The 18,748-nt window shown below is 54.5% G+C and overlaps 2 protein-coding genes and 1 long non-coding RNA gene across 3 annotated transcripts; all 3 read right to left on the bottom strand.

Moving 5' to 3' along the window:
- Positions 1 to 212: 212 nt before the first annotated feature.
- Positions 213 to 4,821, bottom strand: zc3h10 (zinc finger CCCH-type containing 10). Its single transcript, XM_069197584.1, has 3 exons — positions 4,635 to 4,821; positions 2,398 to 3,804; positions 213 to 2,247 (listed from the first exon to the last, which is right to left on the bottom strand). The coding sequence occupies exons 2-3, from the start codon at positions 3,598 to 3,600 to the stop codon at positions 1,735 to 1,737; spliced, it is 1,716 nt and encodes a 571-aa protein (XP_069053685.1). The 5' UTR covers positions 3,601 to 3,804; positions 4,635 to 4,821; the 3' UTR covers positions 213 to 1,734.
- Positions 4,822 to 6,072: 1,251 nt separating this feature from the next.
- Positions 6,073 to 8,951, bottom strand: LOC107077026 (uncharacterized). The gene is made up of 4 exons (XR_001478157.2): positions 8,896 to 8,951; positions 8,765 to 8,791; positions 8,124 to 8,146; positions 6,073 to 6,401 (listed from the first exon to the last, which is right to left on the bottom strand). It is a non-coding gene; the product is annotated as an uncharacterized lncRNA (long non-coding RNA).
- Positions 8,952 to 10,796: 1,845 nt separating this feature from the next.
- On the bottom strand, positions 10,797 to 18,693 carry LOC102686055 (proliferation-associated protein 2G4). The gene is made up of 13 exons (XM_006629217.3): positions 18,487 to 18,693; positions 16,301 to 16,429; positions 16,002 to 16,107; positions 15,385 to 15,454; positions 15,193 to 15,285; positions 15,009 to 15,072; positions 14,673 to 14,751; positions 14,374 to 14,452; positions 14,000 to 14,133; positions 13,529 to 13,623; positions 13,222 to 13,349; positions 13,030 to 13,083; positions 10,797 to 12,940 (listed from the first exon to the last, which is right to left on the bottom strand). The coding sequence occupies exons 1-13, from the start codon at positions 18,572 to 18,574 to the stop codon at positions 12,875 to 12,877; spliced, it is 1,185 nt and encodes a 394-aa protein (XP_006629280.1). The 5' UTR covers positions 18,575 to 18,693; the 3' UTR covers positions 10,797 to 12,874.
- Positions 18,694 to 18,748: the final 55 nt, after the last annotated feature.

Raw genomic sequence — 18,748 nt, 5'->3', positions numbered from 1 at the left:
TGATTAATTTGTTTTATAAATAAGACAAGTTAGACTTCCACTTTAGTTCCTAAACCTGTTGTAACAGAGCTTTTCTGTTGTTCAAACACTGTAGTCCTGTATTGCAACAGGCCTGTTTTACAGTACTATTACTTCGAACGCCTTTGTAATGTTAGTGCAAAATATCTTAACATACTGGTCCCACTGCATCACTAGAAAAAAAACTTGCTGCCTGATGTTTGTTCTTTTTATTTACAGGTCTGGTTTTCCTCAGAACAGCACACGCTTCAGGGAAAACAGAGACACGCGGACAGAAGGCTACATACACTCTGGCTGGCACATCTCCCAGCCAGGCACCCACACAGCCTCCCCATCTACCCCCCACCCCACACCATCCAGTCACACACACACACACACCCCCAGACACAGTCTCTCCATCCAGTCACACAAACACCCCCCCCAGACACAGCCTCCCCATCTATCCCCCACCCCACACCATCCAGTCACACACACACACAATGTCCCCATCCAGTCACACATACACACCCCCAGACACAGTCTCCCCATCTATCCCCCACCCCACACCATCCAGTCACACACACCCCCCCCAGGACACAATGTCCCCATCCAGTCACACACACACACCCCCAGTCTCCCCATCCAGTCACACACACACCCCCAGACACAGTCTCCCCATCCAGTCACTCACACACACACCCCCAGACACAGTCTCCCCATCCAGTCACTCACACACACACCCCCAGACACAGTCTCCCCATCCAGTCACTCACACACACACCCCCAGACACAGTCTCCCCATCCAGTCACACACACACACACCCCCAGACACAGTCTCCCCATCCAGTCACACACACACACACCCCCAGACACAGTCTCCCCATCCAGTCACACACACACACACCCCCAGACACAGTCTCCCCATCCAGTCACACACACACACACCCCCAGACACAGTCTCCCCATCCAGTCACACACACACACACCCCCAGACACAGTCTCCCCATCCAGTCACACACACACACACCCCCAGACACAGTCTCCCCATCCAGTCACACACACACACACCCCCAGACACAGTCTCCCCATCCAGTCACACACACACACACCCCCAGACACAGTCTCCCCATCCAGTCACACACACACACACCCCCAGACACAGTCTCCCCATCCAGTCACACACACACACACCCCCAGACACAGTCTCCCTATCCAGTCACACACACACACACCCCCAGACACAGTCTCCCTATCCAGTCACACACACACACACCCCCAGACACAGTCTCCCTATCCAGTCACACACACACCCCCACAGTCTCCCCATCCAGTCACACACACACCCCCACAGTCTCCCCATCCAGTCACACACACACACACACACACCCCCAGACACAGTCTCCCTATCCAGTCACACACACACACCCCCAGACACAGTCTCCCCATCCAGTCAGACACACACACCCCCAGGCACAGTCTCCCCATCCAGTCACACACACACACACCCCTCAGTATGGGAGCAGTCTGCCCATCAGGCTCTGTGTTTTTCTATGAAACGCATCAACATTTTTGTTTTAGCTACAAGTATTGTATCATCGATTAAAAAAAAAACTCAATTTAAAAAAAAGTTCTTCCGGTCAACAAAGTTCCCAGACTCGAAGGACTTCCTTCTCAGTTCTCCGTCCGGACGCCCGGCCCCCGTGCAGCAGCTGTCCTGTCCAGGGAGGCGGGCGAGCCTCAGTGGGGCAGCGTGGTGATGCGCATGCTCTGCGAGGCGATAGGGTAGGACACCATGGGCGTGGTGGCGTGGCTCATGGTGATGCCAGGGAGGGGCTGCGCCATGGAAACTGCCACGGGCGCCACGGAGACCGCAACGGGCGCCATGGAGACAGGAGGCGCCATGCCCTGCGCGATGGTCTGGGCCAGGGCGGCGGAGAGAGGGGTGATCTCCGGGTTGAGGTGCGGCGGGGGCGCGGAGGGAGGGGCCGCATTGCTCGGGGGAGCTGGGGGCGCCGCGGCGGGGGCCACCAGGTCCTGCTGGCTCACGGGGCGCGGCTGCAGGGCGGCGCTGCTCAGGGTGGTGTGCGTCTGCGCGATGCTGTGGTTGTAGGAGCTCACCGAGCCCACGGGGGGCGCCAGGTTCTGCTCTGAGGGCGCCGGCGTAGAGGACAGGGTCATGACCTTGGCCTGGCTGCGGAACTGGGCGTTCTGCTCCAGCAGCACCTCATTGGTGGCAATCAGGTTCGACACCTGCGAGAGAGGGAGGGGGGAAGACGGACGAGGAGTCAGCGGAGGAAACGTTAATTCGAGGGGGTGTTCGCTGCCTCCGTGTCCCTCCTTTTTCTGATCCCTCTCACCCTTTCTTTTCGGCCCGAGCCGTGAGTCTCCCCCTTCTCTCACCTGCTTCTTCAGCTCCTCCACTCTCTTCCTCAGGAGCGCGTTCTCCTCCTCCAGCAGTCTGTACTCCAGGGGCCTGGGAGGCGGGGGGGCTGCCTGCACCCCGAGCTCATAGTGGCCCCCGGCACACCCACCGCCACCCCCTTCGGCCAGCCTCAGCCCCTCCAGCCTGCGTCTCTTCAGCTGCACCGCGGCGTCCACGGGGTCCTCCAGGGGCCCGGGGTCGAAGAGCCCCCCCTCGAACAGGGGGTCGTACAGCGAGCAGGGGCCGCGGTCGAACCTGCGGGGCCCAGGGGCTCCCAACGACAGTCCTGCCCCGCCGCCCCCCACCCCCGGCATTCCGGGGTCCCTCGAGCCCCCCAGACTGAGCCCGCCCCCAACACTCAGCAGGCCCCCCCCGCCGCCGCCCCCTCCCCCGCCCACAAGCCCCGAGATCCCCCCGCCGGCCCCCCCCGCCCCCCCGACCAGCCCGCCACCCCCGATCCCCATCCCCATCCCCATCCCGCCCACCCCCAGCCCCCCGGCGCCGCCGCGGGCCGCCTCGTACTCGTAGTCCTTCTTGACGTGCCTGAACTTGCACTTGCTGCCGCGCTGGCACTCGCCCTTCAGGAAGTCCCGGCAGATGGGCACCTCGCCGCGGCTCAGCGGCAGGTCGGTGGGCGAGAGCCCCAGCCCCGCGGCCACCTTGCCCCGCAGCCTGAGGGGCAGCTCCCCGGTCTTCTTGTAGTAGTCCTCGTCCTCCTTGGAGCCGTGCACGAAGCGGCAGTTGGGGCGCACGCACTCCTTGTTCTGATGGTCGTGGCAGAAGATGAACTCGTTCTTCTGCACCCCCAGGTCCGGCACCTCGCTGAAGTCGGGGTGCCGGAACCGGCAGCGCTTCCCCCTCTTGCACACGTTGCGCAGGAAGTCCCGGCAGACGTCGTCCAAGCCGGGCCCCGCCCCCAGGCCCCCGCCGGGCCCCCCGCTGCCGCAGGTGCTGCCGTTGCCCAGCGCGCTCCCCCCGCCCATCCCCCCGCCCCCTAACCCGCCCCCGGCCCCGCCCCCCACGGACCCCACCCCTGCCGGCCCAGACCCTCCCCCCGCCCCGGCTCCCCCTCCTGCCGCCCCCCCCGCGCCCCCTCCCCCACTGCCCCCTTCCTCGCTGCCCGAGCCGCCGCCCGCGCCCCCCCCCCCGCCTGACAGGTACGCGCTATCCCGGTCAGGCATGGCGCCGTGCCCAGGAAAAGGGAGACGCGGCACGCATGTGGGTGATCGCGCGCACGGGCCTGGCTCTGTGTGGCAATGTTCGCGCGGACGCCTGTCTGTGCGCGTGCCGTGGAGTCCGCGTGCGGCTCTCTCTCTCTCTGCGTGTCCGAGTGGGCGCCGCGTTCCCTGGGCTCCTCAGCTCAGCGATGTCCTCCGTGGAGACATCTGCAACAGACAATCAAACAATGTTGGAGAGCGAGACTCTGGTCCACTGCGTCATCCATTACAATGGCGCTGCAATACAACGTCAACAAGGTGATTAATGTGAAACAGCAGGAGACCCAAGAGTGTCTCAGACTCTACTGTCTGATACTCTTGATCTCAGGTAATAACTAATCAAGAGGACGGGCAAGTCAGTCCAGTACAGCCTGTAGTACAGTACAGACTCTACTGTCTGTATCTCTGGGAATGTGGTTCTGATCTCAGGTAATAACTAATCAAGAGGACAGGCAAGTCAGCCCAGTACAGCCTGTAGTACAGTACAGACTCTACTGTCTGTATCTCTGGGAATGTGGTTCTGATCTCAGGTAATAACTAATCAAGAGGACAGTCAACTTAGTCCAGTACAGCCTGGAGCAGCTCAGACCCTACTGTCTGTATCTCTGGGAATCTGATCTCAGGGAATAACTAATCAAGACAACAGACAAGTCAGTCCAGCACAGCCTGGAGCGGCTCAGACTGTGACACAGTGATTAGCACTGATTTCACTGAGATCTGGATTAGTTATTTCCTGGCATTATACTCGAGACTCCCATTGACACCGGCAGTGCAGACTGAGACACTCCAAACGGGGCTGGACTGGAGAATTCAGCAGCTCCTTGCCCTATAATGGAACATTATTTATGCTGCTCCCGCTAAGTATTGCTACTATGCACTTTAGAATTTCTGCACGACAACAAAAAACCTCACTAAAATGAACGATATCGACAATACTATTAATAGTCTCAACACGTCACACCACGGCCTACACTCAACAGCAAATTGCAACGCCTTACCTTGAACAACGTTGCAGCACCGGGAAAGGAAGTTTGTGCTCTTTTATATGTCGTGGTTCTCTCGGGATATTTATTATGCACGTTTTATGAAAAAGCATTTATATTTTTATTTTATAACTAAAATATTTCAAAGAACACGAACAACAGCACCCAGGCACACTCCGCACTGGTCCTCCAAGACCGACGACTCGCCGTTCCCAACCAAGAGCGACTCACCTCGGGAAGCGCTAACTTCAAAGAGGTGGAGGAGAGACCCAAGAGCGCCTCCTGTCGGCATTCTGCGACACTGCCTAAACTCACTGTGAAGAAGGTTTAACATTGTTTTGGATTGACGCAAAATTCAAAGAGGATGGATTCCGCCACTGACTGTAGGCAGACGTAAACAGTATCAAATATGTGTCAAACACTACATAATTAACAGTTATGGTTCTAAACAATTTCTAATTAAATACTTATTAATTAGAAACTCCTGGGGCCATAGACTTAAAAATACTGTACTTGGGCTCTGGAAGTAAGCATTAATACAAAAGTGAGAAGAAACCCAGGAGCTGAAAGAGCAGCTTATATTTCACCCCTGCAGCACTGGGGTAAGAGCTCAGGCATAGGGATGTTAATGCCCATCACGATCCAAAAGGAGGATTTTGGGTCATTTTGTAATGGCAGCACTACCATGTAGTGACCACCCTGCTTTAAACAATGCACAAATTCAGTATTTTTAGTGCATTTGAAAATCCAAACACACCTTTATACAAAGGGGTGTGGGAGTGTTGAACAAGGCTCACAGGTGTGTTAAGACCCTAATTTCTTTCAGGGAAGAGCTGGCTGAGATTCTCTGCTCAATTAATAACACAGCCAGGTCAAATGGTCTCCGTGTTGCATCCTCTCCTGTTAATGGTAAGTGTGATTCTACTGGGAAAAGTAGCATTGCAATAGACAAGGGGCATCAACTACCCCTCCTGCAGGGGGCACACCTGTCCCTGGGCTGCTCTGCTTAGACTGCAATACAAACATCAGCCCCATCCTTCCTGAACAGGTTAGCAGCACGGATCCAAAATCTGACAGCAGTCACGCTAAGCAATCCATACAGACCGGGCACAGTGGTCTACCGGTCTTAAAACACTCACTCAAAATCAAGGCTTAAATGCAGCCACTCAGGTGCTGGCAGCCCAGCCAGTCAGCAGTAAGCCAGGCACATCAGAACTACACCCCACCTGCCTGCACAAGCTTCTCTTTACACAGACCCGCTGCTCCAGTCCTGGAAGGCTGGGGCCCTACAGGTGGCTTGGAGTGGAGCGAGTGAGAGACTGAATTCAAGGATCACAGACCCCTTTCTAACAAGCACCTGAGGCCTAGAGCTGCCCATCCCCAACCCCCTGGTGCAGGCCACAAGAGCACCAGGGAGTTACTCCGTAAAAAATAAAGGGAACACTCATCAAGATGGTTTTTAATACCAAAAGAATTTATTGAAGGTTTTATACAAAGCAACTGTGCTGGGCTGGTGTCAAAGAGTCCAGTGCCTCCCAGAGGAGAGCTCAGGCGCCAGTTCATCTCCTCCTCCTCCTGGTCAGGTCGTCTCTCCCCCACAGCATTGCCTGGTACATGAGGGGTGTAACAACAGGCACGTCCTCCAGCTGCAGCAGCTCCAACTCCAGGCCTGCCTGCCGTCCGCAGGGAACAGGCAGCGGGGACAGAAGGGCTCACAGTTGCAGTGGAGAGAAGCCAGTTTACTTGGACCTCTGCCTCATCTTTCTTCTCTTCCGCTTCAGCCTGTGACCACAAGAGGGCAGCGGTTAGCAGCACACTGACCGGGAGCCGAGCCGACAGTTCTGACCCAGGACAAGCTGGCCTCCCGCTGAGAATATTACAGTGAACCCTCATCCTTTATACAATTTTCTCAGTTTCTACAAGTTTCTTGGTAACTTGGAAGAGTTCAGCTCTGGTACCCCAAAACCACCCGTTACCCCCCCATCCCTATACAAGAGCATAAAACGCCCAGGGTCCCCAAATCAAACCCAACTCCACCAGATGAAGTGCTAAGCGATTTGCCAGTGTAAAAAGTGACCCAGCAGCCCTGCTACCCCCTGCCCCATAAACACTGGTTTAACAATAATAATAGCTTACACTTATATAGCGCTTTTTCTGGACACTCCACTCAAAGCAATTTACAGGTAATGGGGACTCCCCTCCACCACCACCAGTGTGCAGCTCCACCTGGATGGTTTAGAAACCTTAGCCACACAGGGCACTAGCACAGGAGTGCCAGGCTGATGCTGCAGCCCAGTCCCAACACTCAGGAACTCCCTCATCCCCACTGCCAGGGAACTCGTCGCCTTCCTTGCTTTATTGGGCTGTGCCATAAGGCCAACTTTGCCCCCTGGGATAAAATTTTAATTGAGCCTGCTAGAGAAATTGGTCAGCAGAACCAGCTTAAAGACCTGTATTATTTAGCAGTTCAAAGCAGAGCTCAGCCCATCGTTTACAACCCCTCTCGCCATCCCCATTTTGACTTTTCAACTTCAGGGAGGTATTTTAGAATACATGTGTACAATAAATCCTTTGTTCCCCGTGCAGCCAGTATATTAAACACAGCTAAGCTTCATGCAGGGAACAGTTGCCATCAGATTAGTGTACATTGCTGCAATAGCCAGTAGCTATATTGCTCTGCAACTCACAGCTGGCAGCCCCCTGCAGCTCAGCAGGTGCGAGTCTGGCCAGTAGCTGGACGGGAGACCTCCTGGGAAAGCTAAGATTCCTGCTGGAAGTGGTGATAGTGGGACCAGTAGGGGGTGCTCACCATGCAGTCTATACTGGGGCATTAGGACCCATACAACAATGGGCAAACTATACTGTAATAAAAAAGCACCGTCCTTCGGATGAGGTAAAACTGAGGTCCCAACTCTCTGCAATCATTTTTTTTTTAAATCACGCAGTTTCTTGAAGAGGGTAGGAGTGTTACCCAAGCATTTTCCCCTGGCTTTTATCAATCACAGCCTCTTAATAATCCCCATGTCTGAACTGGCTTCATCACTCTGCTCTCCTGCCCACTGACAGCTGATGTGTGGGGAGCAGACCACCAGCCTGGCTGCCGTTGCTTCATCTAGATGGTGCAGGAGAGCCCAATACCCATCAAGAGCTCTGAGTGGAGTGTCCAGGAAAGCACTCTGTAACTGTAAAGGAGTAGTGCAATATGGGCAGAAAGACATGCATATGTACTGCTGCCCATCAAGCACTTGTTCATTTTTCCATGTTTGATGCTAAAGAGCTTTACGCCTTTTTAGTGGGACAGAGTTGTATCTCGGCTCCACTCCTCACGATTCATCCCAGCAGAATTTAGAGACCCAGCAGGGCCAGTACAGCCCCAGCTAGGAGTCCCAGCGCGCTACGGGCCGCACTGCCCCCTTCCAGCCGCCGCAGCCTGAGCCAGGAGCTGCAGCGTGGACTCGGCTCCCCCACTCCTCCTCCTCCCCACCGGCCCGCTCGGCCGCTTACCTGCGCATTCTCTTCTTCCTCCACTGCAAAGAGAGAAAAACACCGTCAGTCAGGCCGAGCCCCCCAGCCCTGCCGGAGAATCAGCCCGCACACGGGGCAGGCAGAGGGGACTAACTGCACGCCGGGCCCACTCGGAAACTCGCCTGAAGGGCTTGTATTCCAGGTGACAGCGCCTCGCACGGAGCCCGAGCCGAGTGTCACACGGACACCACGCTCGCTTTCAGCCCCACGCCCGCTCCGAGCCAGGCCGGACAGCGATGAGCACCCCCAGCCGGAGGCTCACCAACAGCCCAGGCCGTTCCGGCAGCAGAGCGACCGCTCACGCCCCCAAGGCAGCCTCTCGGCTCGGGGATCTTCCTGTTAGAGGCTCAGTGTGGTCGCGCAGGCCGGAGTTTTAAAATGGCGCTAACCTATCGGCAGGATCGTTCCGCTGTCAAAAGTCGAAGCCGCTGCACTCCGAGGCGGCTCAGACTCTGACCCCTCTTCCCGAGTGACAGGACTGCAGCGGCTTGTTAAGACGCGCACAGCACCGCTGCCCCGATCTCCAGAAAGCACGCAGACCTTCAGCTGCGGAACTGCGCGAACACAACTGCTAAACATGCGTCAACAGACCGGTATTCGACAGAAAAAACAACTCTTACCTTCGCTCGCATCTTGTGGAGTTGTTTCTGTGAACGAGAGAAAGTCAAATGTTAGAAAAAACCACGGATGGCAGCAGATTGCTCTGGATTGTTCGACAATACTAAAACCGGAGAACAAACACCATACCAACCTTTCTAAGATGGCACCAACTCCAAGAGGACGTGACGCAGTCGGGGGAGGATTTTTAAAGCCGCATGTGACGTCACTAAACGGAAGCTCGATCTGGGGTATTATGGGAAATGCCGTTTTTCTTTTTCTTACCGACGTACCATTATTTGGCAATAGAAAACACGGCTGTCATAGATCTTTCATGCAAGCACAACATTTGCGAGCAACGTTTTCAGACATTTTCTGAGTAGCGAGCCAGCAGAAAACGAACTGAAGGTGTTACGACATCGGAACAAATATATTCTGAATGGTGTACATAAGTGTATCTGGCTGCTTAAAGCTTTTTAAATATCGCTGTATCAGATTCCCACAGCCGTTCATAATGCATTTTATGTAATCACTGCATTAAGACGACAGGCTGTGTAGATTCGAGTCTTGTTCTGGATCGTGCTCTAATTACCCTTCAGCCTCAGAGCTCACGAACATCGGGGTATTTATTGACTGCCTTCATCCTCATCAGCAAGCCCACACTGCCCTGCTGCTCAGCCTGGTGGTCGTCACTGCTGTGCCACTCCACGCTCTGCAAGGGTCCCCAGTTTCACAATCCCCCACATTTTCTGCATGTCCATCTAATAATAATAATAATAATAATAATAATAATAATTCCTTACACTAACATAGATCTTTTCTGGACACTCCGCTTTAAGCTCTTCACAGGTAATGGGGACTCCCCGGTAAGCTTCCGAGTCTGAGTTATTTGCCAGTCTGAGATGAATGCGTGTTGGCTGAGGTGAACGGTCCTTCTGAGGAGTGCTGGGAAGGCACTGGTGCCAGGCACCGGCAGAGGAGATGCTCCTGGGAGCTCAGACACGGGGGGCAGTGCGCGTGGGCGCTGCTGTTTGAGGTGTCAGAGGTATCTGGGGTATCAGAATTCATAATAATAATTCTTTACACTTATATAGCGCTTTTCTGGACACTCCACTCAAAGTGCTTCACAGGTAATGGGGACTCCCCTCCACCACCTGGGTGATGCGACAGCAGTCAGAGTGAACCAGTACTCTCACCACACACCAGCTATTAGTGGGGAGGAGAGCAGAGTGTTGAAGCCAGTTCAAAGATGGGGATTATTAGGAGGCCATAACTGGTAAAAGCCAGAGGGAAATTTGGCCTGGACACCAACACCCCTACTGTTTTCAAGAAACACCCTGGGATTTTTAATGACCACAGAGTCAGGACCTCAGTTTTACAGCTCATCCAAAGGATGGTGGCTTTTTACAGTATAGTGTCCCCGTCACTATACTGTGGCATTAGGACCCACACAGACTACAGGGTGAATGTCCCCTGCTGGCCCCACTAACACCTCATCCACCAGCAACCTTAGTTTTTCCCATGTCTCTCATCCAGGTACTGGCCAGGCTCACACCTGAGCTTCAGTGGGTTGCCAGTTGTGAGCTGCAGGGTGATACAGCTGCTATCTAGTGCAGCTATAGCACCCTGCTATATCTAGTGATCCCCAAATATTTCGACCATGCAGTCCCTCACTGGTAAAATAAAGGGAAACGTACTTCAGTTTTGAACAGTGCCCGGAGGTGATCTCATGAAGGATCAGCACCACTAGGCTGTAAAGACAGATGAGGGTGACCCACACACGCACAGGTCCCCAGACACTGACCCATGTCTCCCAGAAAGCACACGCGTGCCGCCTCACAGCCCCGGACAGGCCAGGCAGTACAGTGCTCAGCCAGCCTCAGGCAGAGACTTCTCCAGCGTTCTTGAGCAGGATCGGTCTGTAGGGAACAGCGGCATGGGATATTCCCAGAACACCCCCTGAACTTCACGGCACCCACACCGTCTGCTTTATGCTCCCAGACCGCCCATAAAAACCTACACATGCATCGCCCAAGCAGACAAGACACAGAGGTGTTTGGTATTATTATAAAGTTTATTTTTAATTCATTTTTATGCAAAGAACAAAAACCAAACTAACAAAAAGGAGAAAAGCCCGATAATTAAAATGCTTTAAAACTAAAAAGGGCGGGTTGTTTTCCACTTGAGAAACTCGGGCTCCCAGCCGGTCCGAAGGAGGCCCGCTGTGGGGACGGTGTCCTGGAGAAGCCAGGGGAGACCAGCTCAGCCGTGTGTGTGTGTGTGTGGGAGAGGGGGTGGGGGGGTGGATCAAGGCTAACTCAATGGTCAATCATCAATCGCAGCTTGTGTGCTTCTCTCGCCCTTCTCCCCACAGGGAACCCCAGCCACCCGTCCCCTTCCCAGAATCCCTGCTTCCCCAGAGCTGGGGCATAACTGGCCGCTGGCGCACCAGCCCTGTTACAGCCCCCACCTCTGCTGCCCTGCTACTGCGCCGAATTAACGAGGCCTTCGATTGTACTTCAGCCATTGACATGACAGAACAGGCAAAGGACACTGGGAGCATCACTTTTTTTCCATGCCATTGTTACCGACAGGAGAACTTCTCCTTGAATGTTAACAGCAGCTTCTAACCTTCCAGGTAAACCCGTAAGCTGTTTTCACTCAAGCACAGCTCTCTAATTTGACAAGGATTTGTTTGGCTACATGCTTCTGCTGAGGGCATCTGGACGGTCCCATGGGACAGAGGGCTCCATGGGCTGTGGCATCACCTTCTGCGGACAGAGATCCCGGGACAGTAAGTGTGCCAATATCTGGGGTGCAGTTCCAAAACACAACCAGCAGGTCTGCAGGAACCCAGAACAGGTACCACCCCACCCAGAAGCCTCACCTGGCTAAAGGAAGTGGACTGCACTCCAGAGAAAGGCAATACAATTTCTTTTGGCATTAAATTAATTTGCTTGTGGTCGGCTGATATTCAAAGTCAGCGTCAGAGCTGAACACAGCTGTCCCAACAGGAATCTGAGCAGGGAAATACAGCAATTGTCTCACAGAACAAGAGGCCCAGCAGCACCGTCTGTGAAACTCGTCTTGCCTTGAACAACTCCCCCCCCCGAGGCTACTGGTCTGAAAGAACACCTACACGGGCAAGGAAATATTTAATCAAGCAATCCAGTCAGCAAAACTGAACAAAAAAACAGTTTGTCTCCCCTAAATTTTGAAAGTGTAACGTCAGTAAAGGCATTCCTGTCAGACTTGTCATCCAACAGACATTTTCAGAAGAACCATCCTGGGTTCTAGGGCTGGTGAGAACAGCGCCCTCTTTCTCCAGCCCCCAGGCAGTGCGAGAGAGAATTCAACCGACAGGCTGCACATGGATTACACCGATTTGTTATTTGCTCAGGGTTGATTCTAAACAGACTTTAAATTTGTTTCCTAAATACACTTACTACCTGTCTTCCCCAGAGAGAAGGGCAGAGCAGCAATGCTGTTTACGGGTGGTTACTCATTTCTGTAGAGGATCCAGTGAGTTTGGATGATTATTCAAGGGATTTTGTCTGTTCTGGGACATGAACCGATATCTATAGACATCTCAGTTTACCAAGAGGATTCCCAGGAAACCAAAACATTTTCCACCGCCAAAATATCTGTCTCTTCAACAGAGCTTTCAAGTGGGTTCTAAGATTGTTAAATCCGGGCAATCACTAACAAATCAAGGGCTGTTTTTAGAGGTTTAATACCCACAGTAACCGGGCCATTACTGCCCTTCCGCTCTGCGTGAGCTCTGCAGGCCGCGTGGGGGGGTGGGTCAGGGGTCAGCGCCAGGCATGTCTAACCGGCTGGCTTGTCTTTCTGCCTTGCTCAGGAAGGTCAGCTGGGCTCGGGGCTCGGGGCACGGAGAGCGGCATCTCCGGAGAAGAGAGAGGGCAGCAGCGGGACAGCCAGCTCCTCTCTCTGTTCCCCATCGTGCTCGGGCAAGGCCAGGGGGACTGAGAGATCATCCCCAAGGCTGAGGAGAATCGGGGGACTGCTTTGGGCCTGTTTACTCTTATTAATAATCGTTCTGAAGACTTGGTTTAGGTCTGAGTTCTGTTCTTTGGAGGGTGTGTGTGTGTGCGCGGCAGTTAGCGGGGAGGTTATTCAGCAGCCTCTGTCTCCTCCACCGGCTGTCCCGTCGTGGCGTTCTCCGCGTTCTTGGAGGCCTGAGAGAGACGGAGAGGGAGAGGGGGGATTACCACTCTAAACTGCCAACTTCGCCACGCGCTGCTGGCGTCCATGTTGCGCACCCTACCTTCTTTTTCTTCTTCTTCTGTGTCTTCCGGCTGGCTGAGCTCTGTAGCAGCGCCTGAAAGGGGGACACAGAATGGGTGTCAACTAGGCTGTGAATGGAGGAGCGTCACCTTGTCCAGAGGAAGGTACCCTCTGCCGTGTGTGCTCCACACCTACTGCCCTCGGGCTGACCTCTGACCTAGTGCCCCCTCACCTTGAGCTCAGGGTCCTGCACCTCGTGCTCCGACTTGTACAGCTCCTGGTCGAAGGGCCCGCTGGTGATCCTCATGGGCCCGTTGGGCATGAGTAGCACTGTGAACTTGAACTGGGCCACGTTCTCCCCTGGGAGAGAGGGAGGCAGGAAGTCAGCATCATCCGGCTTCATGGAAGGAGGAGAGGCCATACAGTCGCGCATCTGGACTCTCTTAGAAACAGACATCTGAGGGAACCAGACCAGAGCCCGCCAGTCTGAGACGGGCTCAGCGTGGGGATGCTGGGCCGCATGAGCGGCGCACACTGACCTTCCTTCTCGTACAGCACGTTGAAGGGCTGCAGCAGCTCGTGTTTGGCGCACTCCACCACGCCCAGCCGCGCCTTCCCCTCGTCCTCAAATGCCCTGAGAGAGAGAGAGAGAGATCAGAGGACAGCGAAGGGAGCGGTCAGATTCCCTCCTCGCGGTCAATCAGCAGACTGGACTGTTCTTTATTTCTCTGATGTCCTGCAGATTGCTCAGTCTCACATGGGTCCTGCTCACTACCTGCTGTCTGCTCTTGTCTGTGGCTGTGCTGTAATCAGTTCTGCCAACATTAGGGGCTCCCTGTTGAGGGGGCATGTGAGCAGCAGGGAGGAACCGTGAAAGAGACCAGAAAAGCGAGGAATGAAAGGAGGACAGAGAGGAGAGCTCAGATCACTCCCAGCTCAGTAAGTGGGGGCCTGTTTTTGGGGTCCTCCAGCCCGGCCCAGCCCACCCCACGCCCCCCGTGTGGCACTACCGGAGAGTGAAGGGCATGCCGTCGAAACGCCTCTCCACCTCGCTGAAGAACACGCGCGAGGTCTTCATCTTCAGCCCGTACTGCTTGGTTGGGTCCCGCTTGTAAATGGTGGTCCTCTGGCCAGCGTCCCTCGCCTGTAACAGAGTCAGACAGCAAGACTGAGGTCAGCGGCGAGACAGACAGGGACGCCTTACAGCCAAGTGAGAAAGACTGCTTACGTTCCTGCTGTATTATTCATTTTTTCTCCCGTTTAGATTTCAATGCTACAAGGCTACTGGCCGAATCATCACTGTACATGTCATTTGTTTTCAACCATGCAATTAAAGAATGAAATGCAGGTATCAGAGCAAAAGGAAAAAGACCATATACCCTACCTTCCCCTCTCCGGTGCTGATCAGCACGTCCACAGCGTACACCTCGTGCACCTCGAACTCCGCCTTCTCATGATCCTTCCTGCGGACGGACACGCAACACAGCCAATCACAACACGGGCACAGCGCGTCAGTGTCCTCGTCCAGCCAGCGTGGCAGGAAGTGGGGTTGGTGGGGGGACGTTTCAGAGTTACACACTTCTGAGAGGGTAAGGCACTCAGTTGAAAGCACTATGCCATCACACGTCATTTAACAGAGAAGATGCTTCGGTACGACCAGAAAAGCAGCTGACCAGGGCTCACCTCTGCTGATCTGAAGGGTTCTGAATGATGGTCTTCTCTCCATCAATAACGTGCTGCTTCAGCTGGTGAGACAGCATCCCTGCGAGGAGGATCAAGAGGGGAAAAATCAGAAAACGACCAAGCTCCCAGGAGACCTGCCGCTGAAACAGACACAGCAGTGACCAGCCGCACTGCCTGCTGGTCCTGGGAAGCGTGCGAAAGGCCCCCTGGCACAGGGCAGATGAGCAGCGTGGGGCACTGTCGGGGAGAGGGGTGGGGGGGTTCTGAGACACTTCCGGTGCAGAATTAGCAACTTCAGCTCGTCTCTCCAGGGTGCCCCAGGTGGGTCACACTCACCCTCGATGGCCGTGCATTTGAAGGACTGTGCAATCTTGTTCCAGGCCTCTGTCACCTGAGTGTTCTGGGAAAGAGAGGGAATCAGCACATGAGGAACTCGGAGAAAATGTCAATAAGAACGATTTCTTTTGCTCACTTCAGAACCCCAGAACTGCCTGCGGCCCGGGGCAGTCGGCACACCTACCTGGTTGCCGGGCTTGACGAGACGCAGCGCAGCCTCAGCGCACAGATGGGCCGCTTTGATGACGTCAGCCTTGCGCCCCGTCACTGGGGCCTCCTGCAGAGGGGCCGGACGAGAGAGGGACGAGAGGGAGCGTCAGTGAAACAGACGGAGCAGAGACGGACTGGGCACAGACACGGGGGGCGAGAGACCCACCTTAGTCGCTCCCACGACGAAGCTGTGAGCCACGTTGGCAATGAAGCCGTCAACATGGACACCCAGGTCACTGGGGACAGGAGAGCAACAGGCAAGGAAGCGTTAGGGGTCATGTAGCGCTCTGACAGACTCTCAGGCACAAGCACTCAGGCACAAGCAACACAACCTCTGGGCCCCGCACACACACACTACACAACCTCTGGGCCCCGCACACACACGCTCCCACACTGCACAACCACTGGGCTCACACACATACACACACGCTTCCACACTACACAACCACTGGGCCCACGCCCACACACACTACACAACCACTGGGCTCACACACACACGCTCCCACATTGCACAACATCTGGGCCCCCCACACACACACGTGCGTGCATGCCCACACAACACAGCCTCTGGGCCCCATACACAACACAACCACTGGGCCCACGCACACACACACGCGCGCGCGCATGCGCCCACACAACACAACCACTGGGCCCGCACACACACCACACAACCTCTGGGCCCTGCGCGCACACACATGCTTGCGCCCACACAACACAACCACTGGGCCCGCGCACACACACGCACACAAACCAGAGCACAAAGCAGGAGAGATGCAGACTCACATCTTGACCAGGTCTCCCTCCTTCAGCGTATAGTCAGGGTCGCTCTTCAGTGGGGAGAAGTGGCAGACACAGTTATTGACGGACACACTGGTGGGGAAGGCAATGCCTAAAGAGAGAGGAGAGGCGGTTACTGTCATGCCACAGGAACAGAAAACCCCACCTGTACACCCAGCCATCACTTAAACCATCCCAGAGATTCTGCTCTGTAGTTCACGCTTGTTCCACGCACCCACCACCCTCGGGGTAAAGAAGCGCCTCGTGAGCTGAGGCAGACACGCTCGTCCCTCCGCCGCCCTCACCTTTCTTCATCTCTTTCTCCTTCTTGAAGATCTTGCCAGTCTCCTCCATGATGAGGGCGTCCCCCTTCTCACAGAGAGCCAGGACAGACACCCCGGGCTTGGCTGCCTCCACCACCTTCCGGAGGGCCTCTGAGAGACGACAGCGGGACAGGGCATCAACAACAGCACTACTGACACAGCATCAGACAGGTGCTTGAACACCCGCAGGGCAGACACAGCCAGAACATATCTGAACGCAAGTGCTCCACCTGGAAGGACATGTCTGGCACTCTGCTGGGACTGACCTGGAAGTGGAGGTGGATTCTTATTCACCCACATGCTGGGTGTTTCATTAATTAGACTGTAACTGATGCAGACAAATTAGTTGAAGTAAAATTACATATTTTTCTGATAATTTGAAACATCTTAAAATGGCATAATCTGGACTGGAACACACTGCTGTGCACTGGGAGTCTGGCTGACAATGCAGTAAACCCTGGACTGCAACACATTGCTGTGCACTGGGAGTCTGGCTGACAATGCAGTAAACCCTGGACTGCAACACATTGCTGTGCACTGGGAGTCTGGCTGACAATGCAGTAAACCCTGGACTGCAACACATTGCTGTGCACTGGGAGTCTGGCTCACAGTGCAGTAAACCCTGGACTGCAACACATTGCTGTGCACTGGGAGTCTGGCTCACAGTGCAGTAAACCCTGGACTGCAACACATTGCTGTGCACTGGGAGTCTGGCTCACAGTGCAGTAAACCCTGGACTGGAACACACTGCTGTGCAATGGGAGTCTGGCTCACAGTGCAGTAAACCCTGGACTGGAACACACTGCTGTGCACTGGGAGTCTGGCTGACAATGCAATAAACCCTGGACTGGAACACACTGCTGTGCACTGGGAGTCTGGCTGACAATGCAGTAAACCCTGGACTGGAACACACTGCTGTGCACTGGGAGTCTGGCTCACAGTGCAGTAAACCCTGCACTGGAACACACTGCTGTGCACTGGGAGTCTGGCTCACAGTGCAGTAAACCCTGGACTGGAACACACTGCTGTGCACTGGTAGTCTGGCTCACAGTGCAGTAAACCCTGGACTGGAACACACTGCTGTGCACTGGGAGTCTGGCTGACAATGCAGTAAACCCTGGACTGGAACACACTGCTGTGCACTGGGAGTCTGGCTCACAGTGCAGTAAACCCTGCACTGGAACACACTGCTGTGCACTGGGAGTGTCAACATGTTGCATTTCTATGGTAGTGTTCAATCTGATCGAATAACCCAGTGTCTGCAGAATTCATAAGATCTACAAATGCACATTTAACGCACCCCGGTAAAACCAACAACGTTATTATTGCAATTCCTGGTACCCGGGCTGGGAAAAACAGAAATTATAATGGTATACTGTGGGACTCGCTTTGAAAGGCGCTATATCAGCCTCCAGGACATAACGGACGGCTTGTAAACCAGCACACAGGTTAAGCACAGAGGTCGGCGGCGGGATCGTACAGGGGTACAAGGGTACCCCACAGAGCTCGGGTCTGGGGCTCCCCAGCCCCTCGTGCTGACTAGTTCGACACGTGAGGGAGTCACAGAGACACGCGGCGGTACACCTGTCACTTCTGTGCAAATAAATGGCTCGTTTCCTACTCGGACCCGTGTATTTTTAAATAAAACGATTTCGCTCACCGTCCTCAAGCGAGTGGATCGACCGGTCATTTAAAAATCCAACACGTTAACATAATGAGCTACTACAACAGATGCGCGTGTGTGGTTACAACACGGAATGGGGCACGGAGAAAACTTAAAATTTTCAACCGATGAGCCACAAAGCGGATTATTCTAATTTTTCTTTACCGCGATGACCAATAATTACTCTGTACTGAGCTTTACATGAGTGAACTAAGAATATCAACCGGCAGTTTCAAACGGCAAGCGAATATCCGTTTTGTTTGAACATAATGTTTTAATCGCCTGTCAATATGGTAAAAAAAAGCAAAGCCAATACGGGAGATTATAGCCTCCGTCGGCTTCAGGCCCTGCAATCGCTCTGTCTCTCCACACGCTTCTTTAAGGCACATGGCCGCTACTAGACTCAAGGCAGGCCGGCTGTTTCGGTCACATCGGCATTTAAAGGCAGACGAAACTACCCCAAACCGTGTTTTCCCCTCCGCTGAACCATTTCTGTGAAACTTACGGTTGGCGATGTCGCCTCCCATTTTGTACTTGGTGACCACCAGGTCCTCCGCGATGGTCTGCTCTTGCTGTTCGTCGTCTCCGGACATCTTTCGTCGGCGGCTCTCCAACGCTTCTCTCTCCCCGGTGTGTCGGCGGCGAGCTCAGTCTGGCAGACAGCTCGACCCCGCGGCTCCGGCCCGGCCTCCACCGCGCGTCACCAGGCCCGGCCCAACCGCCAAAAAGAAAAAAAATAGGGGGCGCAGCATCACGGTCCTGCTTGT

This window comes from Lepisosteus oculatus, chromosome 1 (genome assembly GCF_040954835.1).
Source record: "Lepisosteus oculatus isolate fLepOcu1 chromosome 1, fLepOcu1.hap2, whole genome shotgun sequence".
Classification (NCBI taxonomy): Eukaryota; Metazoa; Chordata; class Actinopteri; order Semionotiformes; family Lepisosteidae; genus Lepisosteus; species Lepisosteus oculatus.
This window is presented reverse-complemented; position numbering and strand designations above follow the sequence as displayed.